Source organism: Papio anubis, chromosome 13 (assembly GCF_008728515.1).
Source record: "Papio anubis isolate 15944 chromosome 13, Panubis1.0, whole genome shotgun sequence".
NCBI lineage: Eukaryota > Metazoa > Chordata > Mammalia > Primates > Cercopithecidae > Papio > Papio anubis.
Window position 1 is genome coordinate 61700315 of NC_044988.1, and position 27511 is coordinate 61727825.

The 27511-nt window shown below is 42.7% G+C and overlaps 1 protein-coding gene across 5 annotated transcripts in view; it reads left to right on the forward strand.

Moving 5' to 3' along the window:
* Nucleotides 1-27511, forward strand: part of NFX1 (nuclear transcription factor, X-box binding 1) — an 84088-nt gene that overhangs the window by 53717 nt on the left and 2860 nt on the right. For 4 of the 5 annotated variants that reach the window (XM_009188632.4, XM_009188633.4, XM_009188634.4 and 1 more), the window contains exons 13-23: nucleotides 108-216; nucleotides 1749-1868; nucleotides 4734-4813; nucleotides 9599-9829; nucleotides 10669-10742; nucleotides 12449-12550; nucleotides 13209-13250; nucleotides 23371-23469; nucleotides 24077-24143; nucleotides 26000-26145; nucleotides 26888-26992. In XM_009188632.4, coding sequence (XP_009186896.1) covers nucleotides 108-216; nucleotides 1749-1868; nucleotides 4734-4813; nucleotides 9599-9829; nucleotides 10669-10742; nucleotides 12449-12550; nucleotides 13209-13250; nucleotides 23371-23469; nucleotides 24077-24143; nucleotides 26000-26145; nucleotides 26888-26992 — 1175 coding nt within the window. Of the gene's footprint in view, nucleotides 1-107; nucleotides 217-1748; nucleotides 1869-4733; nucleotides 4814-5364; nucleotides 6434-9598; nucleotides 9830-10668; nucleotides 10743-12448; nucleotides 12551-13208; nucleotides 13251-23370; nucleotides 23470-24076; nucleotides 24144-25999; nucleotides 26146-26887; nucleotides 26993-27511 lie in introns of those variants that run through there. The other variant, XM_009188635.4, reaches the window with a different exon arrangement.

The following is a 27511-nucleotide window of genomic DNA, read 5'->3' on the forward strand; positions in this document are numbered from 1 at the left end:
TCATTTTATCCATAAATGTGTAGAGCTTTGTTTTTATTAATCTTGTTATTTATGGAAAATATAAAATGAAGACCATTTTATGAACAAATACAAATCTCTCTTCCCAGGATAAGGAGCACAAGTGTCCTTTGATTTGTGGGAGGAAACTCCGTTGTGGCCTTCATAGGTGTGAAGAACCTTGTCATCGTGGAAACTGCCAGACATGCTGGCAAGCCAGTGAGTGTCTTTACTATATAGTTTATTAGAAGAGTTTTTTAGAAATTCAGACATAATATACTTTGAGAGATTGATTTACTTAGAATGGTATGGATTCTTGAACTAAGCCTTTGTATTTCCAATATGTTGAGACTTTCTTTAAAGTTACTTCTAATGCTGTATTGTAGTCCCTGAAAACTTGTGATATGAGCAGTGATCCTCAGATGGGGCCTAGTTCGTTGATAGATTCCTTCTCTGCTACCTGCCTCATGTATGTTATTTACCTAGGTTCTGTCCTCAACAATCTTCTTTCTCTATATTATTGGCAGCAGTTTGCAAACTTTTTTGTAGTAGGGCTCATTTACATTACTAAAAAGTATCCTAAAGAGCTCTTTTTATGTGAGTCGTATTTGTCTGTATCTACTGTATTAGAAATTAAAACTGAGAAATTTAAAAAATAATTGATTAGTATATTTAAGAATAATAATATATTCATTGCATGTAATCACAAAAATTTTTAAAATAACTTTTCAAAAATATAGAATGGTGGATACTTGGTTTAATAGAAGATAGCTGAATTCTCACATCTACTTCTGCATCCAATCCATCATGATATAGTTGAGGTATATGAAAAAAAATCCATCCTTACACAGATAACCTTACACAGGAGAAGGGAAGAGTATTTTAAAGATGTTTTCAAATAATTACTGATATTCTTTGAAATTACACCAAAATTCAACTTCATTTTAGAAAGGACTTGACTCAGTGTTTTTGTTCTCTGTCACTAAAATTTATTGGACTTTCTTATACTTTGAATGGATCTTTTTACCCGTGCATTATTTTATTTTATTTTATTTTATTTTTTTGAGACAGAGTCTTGCTGTGTCACCCAGGCTGGAGTGCAGTGGCATGATCTTGGCTCACTGCAAGCTCCGCCTCTCGGGTTCACACCATTCTCCTGCCTCAGCTTCCCCAGCAGCTGGGACTACAGGCGCCCACCACCACACCCGGCTAATTTTTTGTATTTTTAGTAGAGACAAGGTTTCGCTGTGTTAGCCAGGATGGTCTCAATCTCCTGACCTCGTGATCCGCCCACCTCGGCCTCCCAGAGTGCTGAGATTATAGGCGTGAGCCACCGCACCCGGCCCCGTGCATGATTTTATAACAGCCCACATTGATCATTTGGAAAATAATTCTTATGTGATCTTTGAAATGTTGATAACTTTCCTGTTATAATATTAAAAACTCAGTCATTAATATAATCTCCTGTCTAGAAATATGTTGGGAAAAGTATTGGGAAGCTGTCAGGGTCACAGTAGTAAATGAAACTTCATATCTGTGCATGCCTTTTTCACCAGCTTAGTTTTAATAAAATAAAAGTTTAATAAAATAAAAACCTCCTTTAAAAAAAGTAACACCTCCAAAAATTCTCCGCTAAAACTACAAGCAAAATGTGTGTGTGCATGTGTGTGTGTGTGTGTGTGTGTGTAAATATGTATGTGCACATCCCAAACTCAGAAAGGATTCTTTTGTTTTACCTGCTGCTCCACCAGGTTTTGATGAATTAACCTGCCATTGTGGTGCATCAGTGATTTACCCTCCAGTTCCCTGTGGTACTAGGCCCCCTGAATGTACCCAAACCTGCGCTAGAGTCCATGAATGTGACCATCCAGGTGAGTAGCATCTTGTCTTCACACTTCAGCCTGCTCACACCGTGTCATTTAGGATCCTGCTGTGTAACTGTCTTTGCTGCTCTAAAGTCATGCTGTGATGGTTGCCCCTTGCTCCCATGCTCAGGGGCTGCTTCTGTGAAGGTGGGTCTGTAATCTGGGCCACAGCTTGGAATCACACCTGAATTATCATATCTACTTCTGCATCCAATCCATTGTGATATAGTTGGTTTACTCCATTGGTTTACTCTAAGGATGTCAAAGACACCTAAAAATGTTGGAAGACACCCTAGCTGATCTTATCTCTCAAGATCTTTTCTTTCTTTGTGGTCTCCACTTTGGTGCATATTTTGAAATTTAGCATCTTTTTACAAAATTAAAAGTGACTTTTTTGTTGTTATAGAAGCAATATGTATTTATCCTATTAAAATTAAGAAAGTAGAGGCCAGGGCCAGGCGCAGTGGCTCACGCCTGTAATCCCAGCACTTTGGGAGACCAAGGGGGGCAGATCATGAGGTCAAGAATTGGAGACCATCCTGCCCAACATGGTAAAACCCCGTCTCTACTAAAAATACAAAATTAGCCAGGCGTGTTGGTATGTGCCTGTGGTCCCAGCTACTCAGGAGGCTGAGGCAGGAAAATCACTTGAACCCCGGGGGCAGAGGTTGCAGTAAGCTGAGATCACATCACTGTACTCCAGCCTGCTGACAGACTGATACTCTGTCTCAAAAAAGAAAATAGAGGCCAGGCACAGTGGCTCGTGCCTGTAATCCTAGCACTTTGGGAGGCCGAGGTGGGCGGGTCACTTGAGGTCAGGGGTTTGAGACCACCCTGGCCAACATGGTGAAACCCTGTTTCTACTAAAAATACAAAAGTTAGCTAGGCATTGTGGCAGGCACCTGTAATCTCAGCTACTCGGGAGGCTGAGGCAGGAGAATTGCTTGAATCCGGGAGGCAGAGGTTGCAGTGAGCCAAGATCGTGCTACTGTACTTCAGCCTGGGCTAAAAAAAAAAAAAAAAAATAGTAAAAAAGGCCAGGTGCAGTGACTCACGCCTCTCTTTGGGAAGCCGAGGCAGGTGGATCACCTGAGGTCAGAAGGTTGAGACTAGTCTGGCCAACATGGTAAAACCCTGTCTCTACTAAAAATACAAAACTTAGCCTGGCGTGGTGGCAGATGCCTATAATCCCAGCTACTTGGGAGGCTGAGGCAAGAGAATCACTTGAACCCAGGAGGCAGAGGTTGCAGTGAGCCAAGATTGTGCCATTGCACTCCAGCCTGGGTGACAAAGTGAGACTCTGACTCAAAAAAAAAAAAAAAAAGTCAAAAGTTTGAAATTAAATAATCTATTATATGTCACCTCCTAAGAATTATGCCTTACATGTATTTCTCAGGGTCTTTTGCCATGTGCAAATATATATGTTTGCATTTTTTTCCCAAAATAAAAATGGGATCTTACTGAACTGAATGCTTTTAACTAGCTTTTTTCCCACTCTTATTATTATATTTTTAATCTGTCGCCTTGTCAGTATTTTTTTTAAATATAAATTTTTAATGGCAATTGAGTGTCCTGTTACATGGATGGACCATAACTTATTCAGTCAGTCTTGTGTTGCTGGACATTTCAGTGTTTCCAGTTTTTCTCTGATAAACTGCTCAGATACCAGGCCAACAACCGCTTGACATCACTCAATTTCTGTCTCTGTCAAGTCTGGTTGCTGGCTTTCCTCTATCACCATACTGGGCTCGTCATTTCATTTTACCAAATACCAGAGGCAAACCTGAAATAATTCAGGGGACCAGATTTGATACCCACAGTTAGTCTGGCAATATGATTCAGACTTAAAACTAGAAAACCAGCTCTTGATTTTTTAAGTTAATGGAGTAAAACAGATCTTAAATTCTTCATTAAGTGGAATGTTCTCTCCTTCCTTGGGAATCTTAGGATAGTCCTCCCAGCATAGTTTGAAAGCCCCTCCTGTGGCATTCATACCAGCATGAAGTACATGCTCAGGGCAGTCCCCACCCATTCCCTCCTTTACACTTACTTGCAGGTGTTACAGATGAAGCCCAAGTCCTGCTGGGCAAGATCCATAGTAAGAACTTCACCATTTGTGAATTGTGTTGTTTTAGCCTGTTTTGTTCCCCATTCATTTCCATTTTCTTAAGTGTTTACTGTATTTCTAACATGGTGTCAGACACAGAGGGAACTTCAGAGGAAGATAAAAATACCCCATGACCATGAGGTTCTTACGTTCTCCCTGCGAGGAGGAGAATGGTAGTTCAATACACATGATACAACCACCCTTCACATGCAAATGGGCTACATAATGTTGCAGCAACCCATCTGCGTAGGAACTGAGACACCAGGAAGTGTGAGGGAGCTCAGGCTAGAGTATGGTCAGCCAAGGAAAGCTTCATTGTAGGAAGTGAGTTTTGATGAACTTCCGCTTATAGGCAGTAATGAAATTGGAAGGAATCAGCAGAAGCATTTTAGATGGAATTAATAGCAAAGATATCTGAGCAGAAGTGAGCAGTTGCTGTTAAGGTAGGGCCAAAAGAATGACATAGTAGAATTGGATGGACCATATGGCTGTGCTGCAAGAGATGAGATGAGAAAGCTGCCTCCTCTGCTTCTGTTTGGGCATGTCTCTTCCGCCTTGGTTGGGTTTCTTTTTTTCACTCATGCTTGTCCTTCAACACTTTAACATAAAGTCAGGTACTTTTTACTTTCCTGTGACCATTTTTTAAAAGTACTCCCAGTTTCCGAATTTAAAAGTTTCATGCTGTATGCCATTTATATGATGTATAATGGTTTATGTGACTTTATTTCGAAAGTATTCCTAAAGTTACCTTTCTCTTTCTGCAGTATATCATTCTTGTCATAGTGAGGAGAAGTGTCCCCCTTGCACTTTCCTAACTCAGAAGTGGTGCATGGGCAAGCATGAGGTAAGTTTTCTCTCTCAAGTGCTCATTGTTCCAGGCAGAGGTTCATGATTTTATTACTTAAGAATTGTTAGTCTCATCGTTTCTCAAAGTAAATACATTCGGAAGTAGAAGGTTTCCATTGCTTAAAAATTTTTTCTTAAGATATAATTTGCATACAACAGAATTTACCCTTTTTATTGTACAGATCCATGAGTTTTAACAAAAGCATACATACCATCAAACCACTACCACAATCAAGATGTAGAACAGTTCAGTCACCCCCAGACATCCTTCATGCCCCTGTGTACTCAATGTCCCCTACTTCCAGCCCCTGAAAACCAATGATCTGTTGTCTGTTGCAATCATTTTACTTTAAAACACCAATTTTTTTTTTTAATAACCACGTTATTCCTGCAAGAATGGCAATAATCAAAAAATAATAGATGTTGGCGTGGATGTGGTGAAAAGGGAACACTTTTACACTGCTGGTGGGAATGTAAACTAGTACAACCACTGTGGAAAACTGTGGCAATTCCTTAAAGAACTAAAAGTAGATTTACCATTTGATCCAGCAGTCCCACTACTGGGCGTCTACCCAGAAGAAAAGAAGTCATTATATGAAAAAGATACCTGCACACGCATGTTTATAGCGGCACAATTCACAATTACAAAAATGTGGAACCAGCCCAACTGCCCATCAATCAACAAGTGGATAAAGAAATTGTGGTGTATATATATATACGTACCACGGAATACTACTCAGCCAGGAACGAAATAATGACATTCACAGCAACCTGGATGGATTTGGAGACCATTATTCTAAGTGAAGTAACTCAGGAATGGAAAACCAAACATCGTATGTTTTCACTCATAAGTGGGACCTAAGCTATGAGGACGCAAAGGCATGAGAATGATACAGTGGACTTTGGGGACTCTAGGGAAAGGATGGGAGGCGGGTGAGGGATTAAAAAAACTACACACTGGGGCCGAGCATGGTGGCTCATGCCTAGAATCCCAGCACTTTGGGAGGCCAAGGCAGGCAGATTACGAGGTCAGGAGTTTGAGACCAACCTGGCCAACATGGTGAGACCCCATCTCTACTAAAAAAATTAGCTGGGCATGGTGGTGCATCCCTGTAATCCCAGCTACTTGGGAGGCTGAGGCAGGAGAATTGCTTGAACTCGGGAGGCGGACGTTGCAGTGAGCCAAGATTGTGCCACTGCACTCGAGCCTGGGCAACACAGCAAGACTCCGTCTCGGGAAAAAAAAAAATTTTTTTTAAAACTACACATTGGGTACAATGTACACTCCCCGGGTGATGGGTACACCAAAATCTCAGAAATCACTACTAAGGAACTTATCCATGTAGCCAGACACCACCTGTTCCCCAAGAACTATTGAAATAAGAAAAAGGAAAAAAAAAATCACTGATCACAGGTCACCATAACAGATAGAATAATGAAAAATTCTGAGACGTTGCGAGAATTACCAAAATGTGACGCAGACACGAAATGAGCATGTGCTGTTGGAAAAGCGGAACAGATAGACTTGCTGGACACAGGGTTGCCACAAACTTGCAATTTGTAAAAAATGTGATATCTATGAAATGCAATAAAGTGAAGTCCTATAAAAAAAAATGCATATTTATTGTACAGTTGAAAAGATTTAATTCTGCTACTGAGAAAGAAATACTCTACGGCCGGGCGCGGTGGCTCAAGCCTGTAATCCCAGCACTTTGGGAGGCCGAGACGGGCGGATCACGAGGTGAGGAGATCGAGACCATCCTGGCTAACACGGTGAAACCCCGTCTCTACTAAAAAATACAAAAAACTAGCCGGGCGCGGTGGCGGGCGCCTGTAGTGCCAGCTACTCGGGAGGCTGAGGCAGGAGAATGGTGTAAACCCGGGAGGTGGAGCTTGCAGTGAGCTGAGATCCGGCCACTGCACTCCACGGCAGAGTGAGACTCCGTCTCAAAAAAAAAAAAAAAAAAAGAAATACTCTTAACATTCTGGCATATAAACCACCAGACATGTGATACACATTTTTCCTTGCTCTGATTAAGATGATACTGTTTTCTACATTCCAACTGTCCTATACCAAAAAAAAAAAAGATACTGTTTTGTAACCTGCTTATTTTGCGTCATGAAGTATTGGCCAACATTTCATGAAACTCTCTTGACATCTGTAACAACATGCCATATTCTTTTATCTTCATGGACGTATATCCCTCCACTGATTTCCTGTGGGTGGTTCTCAAGTCCTTGGTATTTATTCTTTTCTATGTATCTCACCTTTTCCAGTTTATCCATTCTAAAACATCAATGTGTTATCTTTGTGTTGATGGCTTATTCAGACTTCATTCAACAGATATCGAGTATGAGTACCTACCATGTGCTAGGTAACAGGCTAGATTTGGGTGATTTGAAAGTGAACAAGACTAACCCTTGCCCTTATGAAGCCTTCACTTTGGGTTGGGAGGCAGGCATGAAAACAGACAATAGCAGTGATGTGGGAAATACAGAGGGCTAAGGAGGACGGAAGGGCTCTCCAGGTGTTTTGCAAGAATTAACGTCCTAAAGGATAGCGAGAAGAAAGTAATGTGGAGAGGATGACAGGGCAGAGCATCGGCGAAAATTATCCTCATTGCCCTGGTAGTAGAATACGTAAGTGTTTAATGATTGAGAACTACATTCCACCAAAATACGGATTCCAGTGCGATGGGAAACATGTGTGTCCTAGATGTTGGAGGTATCTTCAAGGGAGAAGTTGTGTGTCACTGCAGTAGAAGTATATCCCTCATTTTGAGGGTTCATGAAAGAATTTGAGTGAATATATAAGATTAGCCTTTGGTCCTACAAGAGTAAAATTGCAGCAGCTTTTTCCTATGGTGAGGAAACCTGGAAACAGGCCATTTTTCAAGAAAAAAAATGAATTGGGGGTTCCATGGCCTGTTTTCTCTAAATTTTTTAAAGGACAGGACTGCCTGAAGTTGTGGAGACCATGAGTTGGGAGACATGAGGAGAGTTAAGTATTTAATTGCAGAAAACAACCTTCTAGCCTGGGCAACCAGTGGGATCCTGACTATAATAATACAAAAATTAGCTGGGTTTAGTGGCATGCTTGTATGCCCAGCTACTTGGAAGGCTAAGGCAGGAGGATCACTTGAACCCAGGAGTTCAAGGCTGCAGTGAGCCATGATTATGCCACTGCCCTCCAGCCTGGGCAACAGAGCAAGATTCTGCCTCAAAAAAAAGCAAAACAGGCTGGGCGCAGTGGCTCACGCCTGTAATCCCAACACTTTGGTAGGCCGAGGCAAGTGGATCACCAGAGGTCAGCAGTTCGAGACCAGCCTGGCCAACATAGTGAAACCCTGTCTCTACTAAAAATACAAAAATTAGCTGGGCATGGTGGCACACACCTGTAGTCCCAGCTACTTGGGAGGCTGAGGCAGGAGAACCGCTTGAACCCGAGAGGTGGAGGTTGCAGTGAGCTGAGATCGCGCCATTGCACTCCAGCCTGGGCGACAGAGCAAGACCGTCTCAAAAAAAAAAAAAAAAAGCAAAAGCAAACAAAAAAGGGCCCTCAGTCTCAGAACCCTAGGCCAAGGTTGCCCTCCACCCCCGCGTCTGTAAGAGTTAGTCTGTTGACTCTGCTTTAGCAGTTCAGAAAGGAGGGAAAAGATCATCCGCCCCTCCCAGTTAGTCATAGCATTTTCAAGCACTCCCTAGTTATCTAGTTACATTTGTTTGTTGTCACTTTGGAAAGTTTATGTCCCAGATCACATTTTTGGCTTCTGCTACAAATCCTTTTGAGTCATAACAGAGATTATTAAATAAAGTTAAGGTTTGTTTTCTTCATCTCAAACTAACCTTTCAGACTTTGAAAATCAAAATGATTTTTTTCCAGATAAATAGAGCTTTTTTAGAAATACAGCTTTTAAGCCGGATGTAGTGGCATGTACCTATGGTCCCAGCTAATCAGAAGACTAAGGCAGGAGGATCACTTGAGCCCAGAAGTTCAAGTCCAGCTTAGGCAACATAGTGAGACCCTGTCTCTAAAAATTAAAATAATAATAATTATTATTTTAAAAACTGGGCTGAGTGTGGTGGTTCACACCTGTAATCCCAGCACTTTGGGAGGCCAAGGCAAGTGTATCACTTGAAGTCAGGAATTCAAGACCAGCTGCCTGGCCAACATGGCGAAACCCAGTCTCTACTGAAAATACAAAAATTAGCTGGTCATGGTAGTACACACCTGTAATCCCAGTTACTCAGGAGTCTGAGGCTGGAGAATCCCTTGAACCCTGGAGGTGGAGATTGCAGTGAGCCCCGAGATGGGCGCCACCGTAATCCATCCTGGGCAACAGAGTGAGACTTCCTCTCAAAATAAATAAATAAATAAATACAAACCATTATTGCCGGATGCAGTGGCTCACACCTGTAATCTCAGGACTTTGGGAGGCCTAGGCAGGTGGATTGCTTCCGCTCAGGAGTTCGAGACCAGCCTGGGCAACATGGTGAAACCCCATCTCTTAAAAAAAAAATACAAAAATTAGCCGGGCGTGGTGGCACGCACCTGCAATTCCAGCTACTTGGGAGACTGAGGTGGGAGGATCACGTGAGCCCCAGGAAAGTCATAATCATGCCATTACACTCCAGCCTAGGCGACAGAGTAAAACCCTGTATCAGAAAAACAAAAACAAACAAAAAAAACCTGCTATAAGCTCAGAAATGTTTTAAGGGGAAGTTAAAACTTACCCCAAATCCCATATGGAGATGAGAATCTGACTACTTCTGTCTCTCCTAGTTTCGGAGCAACATCCCCTGTCACCTGGTTGATATCTCTTGCGGATTACCCTGCGGTGCCACGCTACCATGTGGGATGCACAAATGTCAGAGACTCTGTCACAAAGGGGAGTGTCTTGTGGATGAGGCCTGCAAGCAGCCCTGTACCACCCCCAGAGCTGACTGTGGTCACCCATGTATGGCACCCTGCCATACCAGCTCACCCTGCCCTGTGACTGCTTGTAAAGCCAAGGTGGGTATTTCTGGCCACAGATGGAGCATTGACTGTGGTTCTGAGGCTACTAGTGAGTCCCGAACTGTCTACAGTAGCCCCTGGGCATGCATCTTAATCAGGGGTCATTGGTTGCCAAAAACCACAACTTAGAGAAAGGTAGAGTAAGTCACACAGGTTTCTGCCTGCCAAACTTGGTGTGGCCTTTTGATTCAGCAGGTACCCACTGCCACCAGACTAGAGTCTGTGTCTCCCTTGGATCAGATTCTCAATAGGCACTGATTGTTTACTCCATTTATTTAATAAATGTATAAATGTGTTTTGTGCAAGACGTAGTATGAGGTGCTAGGGATAAATTAGTGAACAAGAGACACATGGTTCCTCACTACCTGATGGGACAGATATTCAATTATTGCTTAGATAACTAATTATGGCTGTGGTGTCATGAGGGAGTAGTTTAAGCCTTGTGGAGGGTGCTATGAGAGCAGGTAAATGGGAGGTTTAGCCTGGTCTAAAGGATCAAGTGTGGCCACCTTGAGGAGGTGGAGTTGGCTAGGCCACAGTTGAGCCTAGGGCAAGCGTCTGTCTCTGATGGTAAAAACTTCATCCCAGGCCTGCCCCTTCAGCCAGGATGAAGAACAGAGGTGGTTTCCAAAAGGGGGCATTGTGGATGGGGGCACTTCTAGCATGTCAGCAACTGTGTCAGTTTGCATGTGTGGTTAGCTTCTTCCAGCTTGGAGAGTGGCCACCCGCTGACTCTCTAGTCTCTGCTATGGTTTAAGAGAGGATTTAAGAGTGAAAACTGCTTTATTCACATGGTTCCAGTGCGCTAAAAGTCGTTCCATGTCATCTGACTTCAGGTAGAGCTACAGTGTGAATGTGGACGAAGAAAAGAGATGGTGGTTTGCTCTGAAGCATCTAGTACTTATCAAAGGTTAGTGTTACTTGAATGTTAACAACTGGTGACCTAGGTGAAACAGATACATGTGTTTTGTTTTGTTTTTAAAGCTAATCAAGTGAATCAGTGGGAGTGGAGAAGAAACAACTCTGTAACTGGTTGTGATCAGTTGTAAACACCACTGCACAGATACATGTGTTTATCATAGTATCCTTGCACCTTTTCTAAAAGCTGGAAAGGTTTTTTTGTTTGTTTTGTTTTGTTTTATTGAGAGGGGTCTAGCCCTGTTTCCCAGGCTGGTCTCCTACCTCGGCCCCTCAAAGTGCTGGGATCACAGGAGTGAGCCACCACACCTGGCTAGAAAGTTTCTTACATACATTTTTAAGAATCTAGTTTCTCTAGTTCAAAGAAAAAGTGCTGCTTTAAGTACCTTTTCTTCCCTAACTTTGGTGTGTAAAATAACTTAAATTTTTCCGCTTCCTCCTTCCTCTTTCTCTTTTTCTCTCTTTTGGTCGTATTACATTGTGAGATAAGAAGGGAAGATGTCCTGAAGTTAGGTGAATTGCTTTCACATCCCACCATTTGTCATTGGCACAGCCAGGGCTAAGCCCTGTGCCCTTCTGGTGTGAGAGTTTCTTTTTTTTTTTTTTTTGAGACAGAGTCTCGCTCTGTCACCCAGGCTGGAGTGTAGTGGCCGGATCTCAGCTCACTGCAAGCTCCGCCTCCCGGGTTCATGCCATTCTCCTGCCTCAGCCTCCCAAGTAGCTGGGCCTACAGGCGCCTGCCACCTCGCCCGGCTAGTTTTTTGTATTTTTTAGTAGAGATGGGGTTTCACCGTGTTAGCCAAGATGGTCTCGATCTCCTGACCTCGTGATCCGCCCGTCTTGGCCTCGCAAAGTCCTGGGATTACAGGCTTGAGCCACCGCACCCGGCCAGTGTGAGGGTTTCTAATTGTTCTGTGAGGTATCTCTGCAGCTTCCTGAAGTCTTGGGATCTGTGTAGCCATATAGGGATCTGAGTGCTGAGATGGAGATGTTAGAGAATGAATGGTTTTATATATATGTATAATATATAATATATATTATAATTTATATATATTTTATATGTATCCGGTTAGATGGGGAGAGGTGCCATGGATATAGGACTTTAAGAGGATGCACACATCAGATTGGCTATGTTTGAATACCTACTAAGTGCCACGTGTTGCTGTAGGGAATACTGAGGGTTTGAGTCACCTCATCGCTTCCCAGGTAGCTGCTTTGAATATAATTGAGGAGATATGACATAGATATGTTGGTAGTTCATAGTAGCCGGGCTTCCAAGACCACACCAGTTTTCATGTGATAGATTTGCTTTTTTTTTGAAATGGAGTTTCACTCTTGTTGCCCAGGCTAGAGTGCAGTGGGGTGATCTCGGCTCACTGCAGCCTCCACCTCCCAGGTTCAAGTGATTCTCCTGCCTCAGCCTCCTGAGTAGCAGGGATCACAGGAGCCTGCTACCATGCCCAGCTAAGTTTTTGTATTTTTAGTAGAGATGGGGTTTCACCATATTGGCCAGGCTGGTCTTGAACTCCTGACTTCAGGTGAGCCACCTGCCTCAGTTTCCCAAAGTGCTGGAATTACAGGCGTGAGCCACCACACCCGGCCTAGATTTGCTTTTAAAGAGGTCTTCTGTATCCCAAGTATAAGGAGGTTCTTGTGAAACTGCAATGCCTCTTTTTCCCTTTCTTTTTTATATTTCAGAATAGCTGCAATTTCCATGGCCTCTAAGATAACAGACATGCAACTTGGAGGTTCAGTGGAGATCAGCAAGTTAATTACCAAAAAGGAAGTTCATCAAGCCAGGTAATTTTTAAAATGCATATATGTGCCTTCTTTCTTCAATTAGACTTCAATTAGAGGGCAGGGATTATTCATCTATCTCAGTACTTCATAGTAGAGCCTTGCATACATAATAAGTATTCAATAGACAATTTGATGTTGAGACATCCGTTCCATCCCCAATGCATCCTACTCAGGAGATAGCTAAGACTAGAGGAGACTTTTCCAGGCCTCACAGTAACCAAAGGAAGCAGAGACCTATGTGTGTTTAGCTTAACCCATGTGAGAATAGAGAACCCAGAGTGGTGACTGTCTCTGGAGTGGGAGATTGGGCTGTTAAGAGGGGCACCTGTGGAGCATTTGGGGCTGAGCAGCCAGGGAACACTCTGAGGCTGCTGGAGGACTCCTAGGCCCCATAACAGAGAGGCCATCCCACCTGTCCTTGAGAGGGACCTCATCCAGCCATCCCTGGATTGGGGTCCATGGGGAAATGATATTTCTAGGGCAAGGGTACTAATGGAAACTGAAGAGCAGGTGGCCTCACAGGCTTCCTGGCCTGAGGGAATGTTCTTTGGCTAGAGTCAGCTGTGCTTCCAGGTTGACTGAGACTTTCTTTTCTTGCTGGATAGGAGCTGTACAGCCAGTACTCTGACTTTATTTTGTTTTTCATTTGCTTATCCAGGCTGGAGTGTGATGAGGAGTGTTCAGCCTTGGAAAGGAAAAAGTAAGTAGTTTCAGTTGCTTTTTAAATCTCCTTGCCCTTGAGCTCTGTGAAATTAATGGAAGGGAGCAACCCTTCAAACATCAGACATTCACTCAGCACTGCGCTGCGTCTTTTACTGTTATCAAAGAGCAAGAGAAATGCCGTTACCAAGAATTGAATTGTCTTAAGGATAATCACTCAGGTGATTTCAGTATATTGAGAAACATGAGCTGTGTGGTTTTGGGCATGATATAAACATCATACCACAGCATACTTGTTCAGGGACTGGCCAACTTCCTGACTCATTGTTTAAAACACTGTTTAGTGAACTTTTCATTGAAGTTTAGCATACATAGTGAAGATTGGAAGTGTGCAGATCAGTGAATCGTCACTAAATGAATACAGTTGTGTAATTAAGCACTCAGGTGAAAAGATAATTACCAGAACTGTCCCTTTTACTCTACATAAACGTAAAACCTCTATCCTAACTTCTCTTTAGATTAGTTTTTGAACTTTATGTAGGTGATGGAATCATGTAGTTTGTATTATTTTTGTCTGGCTTCTTTCATTACTTTTTTGTGACATTCACTCCTGTTGTTGCATGTAGCAATGCTTTATTCATTTTTATTCCTGCATGATTTTTTTTGTATTACTATTCATTTACCCATTCTACTGTTAATGGGTATCTTTGTATTAAGTATTAGACTATTACAAATAAAGCTGTTAAGAATTTTTTGGTTTTTGAGGTGGAGTTTTGCTCTTATCGCCCAGGCAGGAGTGCAATGGCATGATCTTGGCTCACTGCCACCTCTGCCTCCCAGATGCAAGTGATTCTCTTGCCTTAGCCTTCAGAGTAGCTGGCATTACAGGCGCGCACCACCATGCCTGGCTGATTTTTGTGCTTTTTTTTTTTTTTTTTAAGACGAAGTCTCGCTCTGTCTCCCAGGCTGGAGTGCAGTGGCGCAATCTCAGCTCATTGCAAGCTCTGCCTCCCAGGTTCACACCATTCTCCTGCCTCAGCCTCCCAAGTAGCTGGGACCACAGACGCCTGCCACCACACCTGGCTAATTTTTTGTATTTTTAGTAGAGACAGGGTTTCACCGTGTTGGCCAGGATGGTCTCGATCTCCTGACCTCATGATCCATCCACCTCACCCTCCCAAAGTGCTGGGATTACAGTTATGGGCCACCGCACCGGGCCTGATTTTTATATTTTTAGTAGAAATGGAGTTTCACCATGTTGGCCAGGCTGGTCTCAAACTCCTGACCTCAGGTGATCCACTTGCCTCCACCTCCCAAAGTGTTGGGATTACAAGCCACCACACCCGGCCCAGAACATTCTTAAACTTGCTTTGCTCTATATTTCTGTACATTTCTGTTGGATATAAGCCAGAAGTAGAATTGCTGATTAATAGGGTTTACATATGTTCAGCTTTAGTAGAGTCTGCCAGTGTCCAAAGTGATTGTACCAAATTACACTCCCACCAGCAAAGGATAATTCCCATTGCTGTACATTTTTGTCAGCACTTAGAATTGTCAGTCTTTTTAATTTTAGCCATTTTGTAGATGTGTATAACAAGATGTCATTGAGCTTTTAATTTCTTTTTTCCTGATAACTTAAGAGATTGAGTACCTTTCTTATAGTTACTGGCCATTGGATAGCCTCATTTTTGAAGTGCCGATACAAGTCCTTTGCATTTTTGTGCTCTTTTGTATTGATTAGTAGGAATTATTTATGTATTCTGAATATGAGTCCTTTGTTGGCTTTCTGTATACATTGTGAGTACTTTGTTGCACTCTGTACCTTCGTTTTTTACTCTCTTGATACCTTTTTTTTTATCCCAGAAGCTAAAGAACTCTTGATGTCTTTTGATAAACAGAAATTTTTAATGTTAATATTGTCCAGTTTATTTGAGTTTCTTAATAAGCACTTTTCATGTCCTATTTAGAAAAATTTGTCATCCTGAGGCCATGATGATATTCTCTTACTGTCTAGAAAGTGTATTATTTTACCTTTCACGTTTTAAATCTACAGTTGACCTGTACTGATTTTTTTGAGTATGAATAAGGAGAGTTTACAGTTCAGCTTTTTTCCATGCGAATATCCATTTGACAAGTACCAAGATTGTCCTTTTCCCAGCACTCTGCAGTGCCACCTCTGTCATAAATCACCTATAAGCCTGGGCAACTTGCAAAACCTCATCTCTACAAAAAATAAAACAAAATTAGCCAGGTGTGGTGGTACGTACCTGTAGTCCCATCTACTTGGGAGGCTGAGGTGGGAGGATTGCTTGAACCTGCGAGGCTAAGGCTACAGTGAGCCGTGATCACCAGCCTGGACTATACTCTTGGTGACAGAGTGAAACCCTGTCTCAAAAAACAAAAACAAAAATAGGCTGGGCATGGTGGCTCATGCCTGTAATCCCAGCACTTTGGGAGGCTGAGGTGGGTGGATCACGAGGTCAGGAGATCGAGACCATCCTGGTTAACACAGTGAAACCCCATCTCTACTAAAAAATACAAAAAATTAGCCGGGCATGGTGGCGGGCGCCTGTAGTCCCAGCTACTCGGGAGGCTGAGTCAGGAGAATGGCGTGAACCCGGGAGGCGGAGCTTGCAGTGAGCCGAGATCATGCCACTGCACTCCAGGCTGGGCAACAGTGTGAGACTCTGTGTCAAAAAATAAAATAAAATAAAATAAATAAAAATATATCAAATATATGTATGTGAGTCTATTTCTGAGCTCATCGTGTTCAGCTGCACTAGTATCACACTGTCTTAATTACTGTGCCTTTATAACAAGTCTTAATACCTGGTAGTATATATCCTCAACCATGACTCCTCTTCAATATTGTCTTTGATTATTCTTTATTCTTAGCCCTTTACATTTCAACTTAATGTCTTTTTCTTTTATTTATTTATTTATTTATTGAGATAGGATCTTGCTCTGTCACCCATGCTGGAATGTAATGGCACAATCATAGTTCACTGCACCCTTGAACTCCTGGGCTCAAGGGATCCTTGTGCCTCAGCCTCCAAAATAGGTGAACTATAGGCACACACGCCACTACGACCGGCTAAGTTTTTCTTTTTTTTTTTTTTTTTTTTTGTAAACATGGGGTTTTACTATGTTGACCAGGATGGTCTCAAACTTCTGGCTCAAGCAAACCTCCTACCTTGGCCCCCCAAAGTGCTGGGATTATAAGCATGAGCTACTGCACCCAGCCCATATCCACTTATATTTCACAATTGACTTCTTATAATATATACCCAAGAAACCTGCTGGGATTTTGATTGAGTTGTTATTTAACTTGTAGGTCAATTTGCAATCCTTACAGCACTGAATTTTCTAATCCATGAGGAGGGTGTATTCTTGCATTTCATGTCGTCTTTGATTTCTCTCAATGATACTTATGTTTTGTATATATAGATTTTGTGTTCTGTCAGTAGATTTGTTTCTTGATTTTTGATGCTGCTATAGATGGGTTTTCTCCTTGTATTACTTGTAATTTTTTTTTTTTTTTTTTTTTTGAGACGGAGTCTTGCTCTGTCGCCCAGGCTGGAGTGCAGTGGCACGATCTCAGCTCACTGCAAGCTCCGCCTCCCAGGTTCACGCCATCCTCCTGCCTCAGCCTCCCAAGTAACTGGGACTACAGGTGTCCGCCACCACACCCGGCTAGTTTTTTGTATTTTTAGTAGAGACAGGATTTCACCATGTTAGCCAGGATCGCAATCTCCTGACCTCATGATCCACTCACCTCGGCCTCCCAAAGTGCTGGGATTACAAGTGTGAGACACCACGCCTGGCCAACTTTTAATTTTTTTAAAATTATTATTATGTAATGTGACAAGGGTTTTGTTTATTTTGTTTTTGACCAGGTTGACATCCTCAAGAAAAAATGCAAATTACAAGGCCTTCATTTTAAAGCAAATGCTCATTTTAGAAATGTGTTACAGAAGATGTTTATATGCTTCAGCAGGCATAAAAATACATCACAGATAAGGCAGAAAAAATTCTATGAATGGCTTGACTTTTTTTTTTTTTTTTTTGTGGATACAGCGTCTCACTCTGTCTCCCAGGCTGGAGTGCAATGGCACAATTACAGCTCACTGCAGCCTCTACCTCCTGGGTTCAAGTGATCCTCCCACCTCACCTCCCAAGTAGCTGGAACTGCAGGTGCATGCCACCACACCCAGCTAATAATTTTTAGATTTTTTGTACCACATCCAGCTAATTTTTTGGGGTTTTTTTGTTTGTTTGTTTTGTTTTCTTTGTAGAGATAGCATCTCACTATTTTGGCCAGGCTGGTCTCACATTCCTGGGCTCAAGCAATCCTCCTGCCTCAGCCTTCCAAAGTGCTGGGTTTACAGGTGTGAGCCACCGCACCCGGCCTAAATTGGTATTTTCTAATTGCTTGTTGCTGGAATTTAGAAATACAATTGATATTTATTGACTTATTTAGCAACCTTACTAAATTCACTTACTTCTGATATTGTAGATTCTTTTGGATTTTGCATATATACAGTCATGTCTTCTAATGATAGTAATTTAATTTCAATTCCTGTTTTTTCTTTTCTTTTTTCTTTTATCTTTTTTCCTTCTTTCCAATTCTTAACTTTTATTTCTTCTTCTTACGTCGTTGCACTGGCTAGGGCCTTCAGTATATTGTTGAATGGAAGGTGGTAATAATAGATATTCCTTGGCCGGGCATGGTGGCTCATGCCTGTAATCCCAGCACTTTGGGAGGCTGAGGCAGGCGGATCACTTGAGGTCAAGAGTTGGAGACCAGCCTGGCCAACATGGTGAAACCCTGTCTCTACTGAAAATACAAAAATTAACAGGCGTGGTAGCGGACACCTGTGGTCCCAGCTACTGAGGAGACTGAGGCAAGAGAATTGCTTGAATCTGGGAGGCAGAGGTTGCAGTGAGCCGAGATCACGCCACCACACTCCAGCCTAGGCAACAGAGCAAGACTGAGTCTCACAAAAAAATAGATAGATAGATAGATAGATAGATAGATAGATAGATAGATATTCCTGACTAATCCTCCATCTCTTGGGGAAAACTTTAAGTATTTCACCATTAAATATGATGTCTGCAGTAAGTTATTTGAGGATACACTATCAGGTCAAGAGGCATTTATTCAACGACTGGCAAACTTTCTGATTCTAGCAAAGATTGATTAAATTGAATAGCCCTGCAAAATGCTAATAATTGAAGAATTTAGGTGAAGGGTATACAGAAGTTTATTGTAATATTATCATAACTTGTCCTTGAAATTTGTTTAAAATAAAATGTTAGACAAATGCAGACAAAGTATAGCCCTATTTTACCTTGAAGTTTGACTTTCAACAATTTTAATAGTACCTCTTTACGTATTGTGTAGAGGTAATATGATGACTACTAGTGCTGTCCAAATTTTCCTTGGTTTGACCCTTACAATGACTTTGTAGTGAGTGCTGTTCAAAACCCTTGACCTTTAGGAACCATCAGTCAGTGTTCTCAGCTGCAGAATGTAAATTAGGAGTCCTAGGTATTCAGAAATGCTATAGTGAATACACAGAAGGGTCTCCAAACATGGAAATATACTTTTGGTGGTTGAAAGACATATTGTATACTAGTTAGAGCCAGAGATCTAGAGTCAGATTGTCTGGATTTGAATCCTAGCTTCACAAATCACTTAGCTGTGAGACCTTGGGAAAGTCACATATTGTCTGTAAGCCTTAGGTTTCTTAAAAATCTAGAAATGTGACAATAACAGTATTTACCTTCCAGAGTTGTTGTGAGGATTAATACATTAAAATTAAAAATGATACTCATAAAACTCTTGGCACAAGAGCTTGGTACATAGTACGTACTCAGTAAATGTTATTGATTAAAACTAGGTATTTTTGAAAGCCTTTTGAATTTCTCCTCAATCTTGGTGATGACATAATGACCCTTACTATATAGATTCTTTCATAAATACACACAAACCTAAGAGAAAAAAATGCAAATTTAAAGAAAATTCCACCTAAAGTTGTATCTATTTATACACACACATATATACACACATACACCTGTGCATATATGTATGTGTGTATGCATGTGTGTATATCTCTATTGTAGAAATAAAAAACTAGCAGGCCAAATTCAGCCCACAGACAGGTTTTATTGGTGTTTAAATTTGTATTAGTGGCCAACGAACCAAAACATCAAAAGATCTTCCCCTAGAAATTCTCATGAAAATTTGAAAAGTAAGCCTCTTTTGAAAAATTGGAAGCCTAGCAATGTGAACCAGATTATTGTGGGCACTAAGCTTGTAAGTGATTCCTGGAACAGTGTAAATGAAAATTGTACTAAGTGCTAAGCTGAAATCTATCTTTAAAAAAATAAAATAACTGAGTGTTGGTGAGGTGCCATGAGATTCAGACACTGATGGCTAGGGCACAAAGTGGCAATTCTGGAGACCACTTACTCCACATTGATCAAGAGTCTTATGTCCACTCCGTGTACCCCACAACTGGAAACATTTTCAAAGCTTTTTGCACAGAGATATTAATTGTGTCCTATATAATATTGAGAAACTGGGGAACTGTTAAAGTTCCACTAAATGGGAAATGATTAAAATATGGGATATACATAATTAGAAGACTATGAGCTATGAAAACAGTTAAGTGTGAAAACAAAATAATAATATGAGAAATGCTAACAAGATAATGCTGGGGAGAGGCAAAGAAACAAAGTTTTTTAAATTTTTTTATTAAATAAAAATGGTATATATTTATGGTAATACAGCATGATGTGTATGTATACATTGTGGAATGGCTAAATAAAGCTAATTAGCATATGCGTTACCTCACATTCTTATTTTTTGGGGGGGTGAGACAATTTTGTATATAATAATGGCAGCTACTTAAAATTATAGAGAAAGACTGGGCACAGTGGCCCACACCTGTAATCCCAGCACTTTGGGAGGCCGAGGCAGACGGATCACCTGAGGTTGGGAATTCAAGACCAGCCTGGCCAACCTGTTGAAACCCCGTCTCTACTGAAAATACAAAAATTAGCTGGGCATGGTTGCAGGCGCCTGTAATTCCAGCTATTTGGGAGACTGAGGGGGGAGACTGAGGCAGGAGAATCACTTGAATCCGGGAGGCGGAGGTTGCAGTGAGCAAAGATCGCACCATTGTACTCCAGCCTGGGCAACAAGAGCAAGACTCCATCTCCAAAAATATATACATATATATATACACATAGAGAAAAATGTTATAGTGAAAAAAGGGGCCGGGCACAGCGGCTCATGCCCATAATCCCAGCATTTGGGTGGCTGAGGCCGGCAGATCACTTGAGCTCTGGAGTTCAAGACCAGCCTGGGCAACATAGCAAAGCCCTGTCTCTACAAAAAATACAAAAATTAGCCAGGCATGGTGGCACACTTATAGTTCCAGCTACTGGAGAACTTGAGGTGGGAGGACGGCTTAAGCCCAGAAATTTATAGTGAGCTGAGATCATACCACTGCACTCCAGCCTGGGCTACAAGAGCCAGACCCAGCCTCAAAAAAACAATTAGAAAAAAGGGAACACTTATACACTCTGGTGGGATTATAAATTAGTACAGCCACTACGGAAAATAGTATGGAATTTCCTCACATTAAAAATAGAACTACCGGCCGGGCACGGTGGCTCAAGCCTGCAATCCCAGCACTTTGGGAGGCCGAGACAGGCGGATCACGAGATCAGGAGATCGAGACCATCCTGCACCTGGCCTAAGTTCTGGTGTTCTGTGGCACACTGGGGTGATGACGGCTAACAGTAAGGTGTAGTATATTACAAAATAGCTAGAAAAGAGGCTTCTGTATATTCTCACCACAAAGAAATAATAACACGGTGAAACCCCGTCTCTACTAAAAAAAAAAATACAAAAAAACTAGCCGGGCGGGGTGGCGGGCGCCTGTAGTCCCAGCTACTCGGGAGGCTGAGGCAGGAGAATGGTGTAAACCCGGGAGGAGGAGCTTGCAGTGAGCTGAGATCCGGCCACTGCACTCCAGCCTGGGTGACAGAGCGAGACTCCGTCTCAAAAAAAATAAAAAATAGAACTACCATATGATCCAACAATCCTATTCCTTGGTATCTGTACAGAGGAAATCAAATCTGTAGAGATACCTATACTCTCACATTTGTTGCAGCACTATTTACAATAGCCAAGATATGAAATCAACTCAAGTGGCCAACATGGCTGAATGGATAAAGAAAATGGGTATATATATACAGAATGGAATATTCTTCGGCCATAAAAAAAATGAAACCCTCTCATTTGCAGCAACATGGATGAACCTGGAGGACATCATGTTAAGTGAAATAAACCAGACACAGAACGACAGATACCACATGATCTCATTCATATGTAGAATATTTTTTTAAAAATTAATATAGAAGCAGAGAGTAGAATAGTGGTTATCTGACTGAGAAGAGGGACGAGGTGGAAAGGGGAGGATGAGGAGAGATTGGTCAGTGGATACGAAGTTACAAATAGATGGTAGTAATAAGTTCCAGTGTATGTTTTTGTTGTTGTTGTTTTTGTTTTTTGGAGAAGGAGTTTTGCTCTTGTTGCCCAGGCTGGAGTGCAATGGCGCTATCTCAGCTCACTGCAACCTCCACCTCCCAAGTTCAAGTGATTCTCCTGCCTCAGCCTCCCGAGTAGCTGGGATTACAGGCATGCACCACACGCCTGACTAATTTTTGTATTTTTAGTAGAGACGAGGTTTCTCCATATTGGTCAGGCTGGTCTCGAACTCCCGACTTCAGGTGATCCGCCTGCCTCGGCCTCCCAAAGTGCTGGGATTACAGTCATGAGCCACTGCACCTGGCCTAAGTTCTGGTGTTCTGTGGCACACTGGGGTGATGACGGCTAATAGTAAGGTGTAGTATATTACAAAATAGCTAGAAAAGAGGCTTCTGTATATTCTCACCACAAAGAAATAATAAGGTGATGGATATGCCTAATACACTGATTTGGTCATTATACAGCATAGTATATATGTACCGAAACATCAAACTGTGCTTCATAAATATGAAGCAATAACAATTGGTCAATAAAAGTAAAATAATAAAGAAATGTATTATTTTTTATTATTATTATTATTTTAGAGTCTCGCTGTGTTGCCCTGGAGCACAGTGGCGCAATCTCGGCTCACCACAACCTCTTTTTCCTGGGTTCAAGCGATTCTCATGCCTCAGCCTCCTAGCAACTAGGATTACAGGCATGCGCCACCACACCAGCTAAATTTTGTATTTTTAGGAGAGATGGGGTTTCACCATGTTGGCCAGGCTGGTCTCGAACTCCTGGCCTCAAGTGATCCACCTGCCTTGGCCTCCCAAAGTCCTAGGATTACAGGTGTGAGCCACTGCACCCAGCCAAGAAATGTATAAAAATGACGTGCATATGTTAATGGAATTCTTTACTTTTCATATTTCTATATTAATTTTAACATTTGTATGTCTATTTTGTGTACTTTATCTTTAAACTAAGCCTCAGAGAAAGTCATCCCCCATTGACCATTCTCAGACCATCCCACACCTGCAAAATCCTCTTCCCCAAATAATCTAAGTCCCCAGTGTTCAGCCTGTGACTCACTCAGATCCTTATAGATATGTTTTGTTTACCTTCTTTTATGAATACCACCTCATATCCCAAGTTGTTGTTATTCTTTCCTTAATCAGTTTACTGAAATAGAGATAAATAATGCATAAAGAATTTAGGATATAGGCCGGGCGCAGTGGCTCAAGCCTGTAATCCCAGCACTTTGGGAGGCCGAGATGGGCGGATCACGAGGTCAGGAGATCGAGACCATCCTGGCTAACACAGTGAAACCCCATCTCTACTAAAAAAATACAAAAAACTAGCCGGGCGGCGTGGCGGGCGCCTGTAGTCCCAGCTACTCGGGAGGCTGAGGCAGGAGAATGGCGTAAACCCAGGAGGCGGAGCTTGCAGTGAGCTGAGATCCGGCCACTGCACTCCAGCCTAGGCGACAGAGCCAGACTCCGTCTCAAAAAAAAAAAAAAAAAAAAAAAAGAATTTAGGATATAGTAGGCACTCGGTGTTACTGTAAGATAGTTTCCCTCCCACTCCTTTTATTTGCATACCTCTCTCCCCCTTTCAGGAGATTAGCAGAGGCGTTTCATATCAGTGAGGATTCCGATCCTTTCAATATACGTTCTTCAGGATCAAAATTCAGTGATAGTTTGAAAGAAGATGCCAGGTATGTAACTTGTTCCCTGCTTTCTTAATTGTGGCTTGTCAGAGGGTTTGGTCTTTTGAGATGTCATAACTAATATGTGCTCCTCCTGTGATTAAGCCAGTTCAAGTTTGTTTGTTTATCTATTGTAAAAGATTACATGCTGTTTAATAAATATCCTTCTCTTGGTTTTTCAAAACTGTCCCCTTAAAGAACTGAACTTGGGGTAGGTTTGAGGTAAGAGTTTGGATGGGGCGGTGCTAAGAGTTTGGGCCTCCAAAGGGCTAGACTAGACTAAATTGGAGGATCTCTGGGCTTCATTCCGCCTCTGTCCACCTGAGTCTCACATTTGCACGAGTTCTCACTTGGAGCTGTAACAGCTCTTATTTTTCTCCTGGAGTCCCTGGCCCTCCAGTGGCTATTTCTCCTTTCATCTTCTCATTTCTTACATTTTTCTCTTTTGTTCTTTCTTCCATCACAGTCATCCTTCTGTTTTCTGACAATTCCTAATCTCTGCAGTTTTTCTGCCAGCATTGTCTATTGTCTCCACTTTACAGGGAGAGGATGGGTGAAAGGCGTTCTCAGAAGGGCAGGGACAGACAAAAGTAACTGCGGTGATTTCTCATTTCAGGAAGGACTTAAAGTTTGTCAGTGACGTTGAGAAGGAAATGGAAACCCTCGTGGAGGCCGTGAATAAGGTTGAAGTGGAAACATCCCACTGGACATTTCTCTAAGGCCAGCTTGATGGAAAAAAAAAAAAAATCAAGTCCTGGAAACACTGTCAAGCCAGAGTAGTTGTAGGAAAAAGTCACAACTTCTTCAAGGATCCTTATCTGTCTCAAAACACAGCCATTATACCATCTGTGGAAGCCTGTCCTGGTTCAGGACAGTTGACTGCAGAAAAGATCTACAGTCGGCCAGGCACAGTGTCTCAGGCCTGTAATCCCAGCACTTTGGGAGGCCGAGGCGGGCAGATCACCTGAGGTCAGGAGTTCTAGATCAGCCTGGCCAACGTGACAAAACCCCGTCTCTACTAAAAATATAAAAATTAGCTGGGTGTGGTGGCGGGCACCTGTTATCCCAGCTACTTGCAAGACTGAGGCAGGAGAATTCCTTGAACCCAGAAGGTGGAGGTTGCTGTGAGCAGAGATTCTGCCACTGCACTCCAGCCTGGGCAACAAGAGTGAAACTCCATCTCAAAAAAAAAAAAGGAAAAAGAAGGAAAGAAAAGATCTGCAGTCAGCTGTCAGTAAAGGCCAGGCGTGGTGGCGCACACCTGTAATCCCAGCACTTTGGGAGGCTGAGGCAGCAGGCGGATCACTTGAGTCCGGGAGTTCGCGACCAGCCTGGGCAACATGGCAAAACCCTGTCTCTACAAAAAATAAAAAATTAGCCAGGCGTGGTGGTGCACACCTGTACTCCCAGCTACTCAGGGGGCTGAGGAAGGAGGATTGCTTAAGCCCGGGAGGTCAAGGCTGCAGTAAGCTGAGGTAGAGTCACTGTACTCCAGCTTGAATCTCCAGCTTGAGATCCTGTCTCAAAAAAAAAAAAAAAAGAAAAGAAAAATACTGGCTAAATGCCTACGAATGGATGAAGAAACTCTGGGTGAGGGGTCTCAATACTGATAGTTGAGTGACTGTGTGGGACACTTAGGAAGACACTCTAGCCCCTCATATCTTTGATGGGCTATTGTATGCTAGGAAAGCCCACTGATTCTTTATATTCTAAAGGCAGGAATGTCCCCTTTGGGAAGGATAAAAGTTGTATGACTATAGCCGGAGAGCAGTGGGATAGACTTCTTCAGAAGAGGGAGACCCCTGTCCTAGAGGCAGCCAGGGATGTCACGGAGGTAGCTTTAAGTGAAAAAGTCTTGAGGTTAGTCAGAAGCTCCCAGCGCTGCATTGGCTCCCTCCCTCTTCCATCAGAGGGGACTGTGAGTAAGGATGAGATAGCTGCTTTAGCCCCTGTGTCTAATGCTGGTGGTTTTCCTTCCCAGTCTCCTTACCCTCTTCCTATTCCCCTCCTTTCCTTCCTTCTGTTACCACTTCCCAGCAGAATACTAACATGAAGGAGAAAATGGAGTGCATTGTTCCTCTCCTAATTAAGAAACCCGAACAGATGTGTTTCTCTGCTTGTGTGTCTGTATCTGAATACTCATGATTTTTAAAGTAGAACATACTTTTAAAGGAAATAATCTTTTCTTGTTTTGTAAGTCTTTATTTAGTTATTTTTGGGGAATATCACCCACTCCCCCGTGATGGAACCTATCAGGAAGAACCATTACGCTGTCTATCTAAGTCGTGGTTCACTTACCCTTTGTCTCTAACCCTGTCCAGCTGCTACTGTTGTGGCTAACAGAGTAGGTGAAAGAAGTGCATCAACACCCATCTTCCCAAACCCCTCCAGGCTTGCTTGGCAGTTAGTAAAATGCTCTATGCTGTGGGCCTCTAAAATCACCTCATTGATCCGTGTAATTCTTGTGTGGTAAGATTAGTTGTAAGCCTTTTGTTTTCAGAATGATATGATCAATCTGTCATCTCTTCCCTTAATACAGGGAAAGAATAGTAAGAAAAGCCACAGCTTCCCTCCCATGAACAGAGACCACCGCCGGATCATCCATGACCTGGCCCAAGTTTATGGCCTAGAGAGCGTGAGCTATGACAGTGAACCAAAGCGCAATGTGGTGATCACTGCTGTCAGGTAGGTCGATCCCGCCATCAGAGGAAGAACTCCTAAGCAGGGCAAACTGGACCCAAGAAGCAGGGTCTGTCAATATTTGTCTTTCTTACTACCACTCTCCCTCTTGGAAAAGTAGAAGGAAAATCTGCTACTCTGGCACTTCCCTGATAATCTAAAGGCCTGAGCCAAAGAGTAAAACCTATGCCTCGATCCATAGGGCAGATGCACTCAAAATGCACAAGTGTCACATCTGCCTACAGTCATACCAGATGGCGGAAGCAGCATTTCTTCAGGCAAGGGGGCCTGCCCATCATATCTGCTCTTTTCTCCTTCTGTCTCCTGGTCCTCTGTCTGTCCTCTCCTTGGCTCTGTCCTCTTGGCAGAAAACAGAAAGAATGCTAAACTCTGGTTCAAGGCACCCTCTGTGAATGGTATTTTTGCCATCAGAGGAAACTGAAGCAGTAATGTGACCAGGAGGGGACAGGGAGGACCTAGGATCACTCTCAGAACCTGGGAATAGGAAGAACTTCCCAATGAAGAAAACTTAAGTCTGACATGAAAGGAAGCAAGCCACAGGCCTAGCATAGATGGGTGGAAGGGATGGGGGGTTAAATGCAGGTGGCCATGCCTGAGAGCAGACAGTTCATACCAGAGAGTGCTCAGTAGGTCATAGTGCCAAAATCATGGGCTGAGTTTCTAGCTTTCTGTCCATCTCCACCAACGATTCTCACTTTTCAATGCTTGGTGTTTTGACTTTTATCAGGGGGAAGTCCATTTGTCCTCCTACAACGCTGACAGGTGTGCTTGAAAGGGAAATGCAGGCACGGCCTCCACCACCAATTCCTCATCACAGACATCAGTCAGACAAGTAAGATTCTCCAGCTGCTTTCCAAGGGGACCTATCTGTCCAGAAAAGCCAGCAGGGGTTGAATTGTCCTGGGCTGCACCAGCCATTGATGGCCTCCTCAGGCCTTGCCTTGGGGTGCCATGTTCATATATGTAATGTTTAGTTGGGGTATCAGACACATTTGTTCCCACCACAGGGGTCCTAAGTTTGATGTTGATTCTAGAGAGAGCAGTCACTGGACGTAGTTTCCACGGTGTAGATGGTGACACTGGGAAGTGGATTCAGTCTGTCACACCAGATGGTTTAAGACTGAAACATCATGTAGTTAAGAATAGTTGGCTGGGCGCGGTGGCTCACACCTGTAATCCCAGCACTTTGGGAGGCCAAGGTGGATAGATCACTTGAGGTCAGGAGTTCAAGACCAGCCTGGCCAGCAAGGTGAAAACCCATTTCTACTAAAAAATACAAAAAAGTAGCCGGGTATGGTGGTGGGCACCTGTAAACCCAACTGCTTGGGAGACTGAGGCAAGAGAATCACTT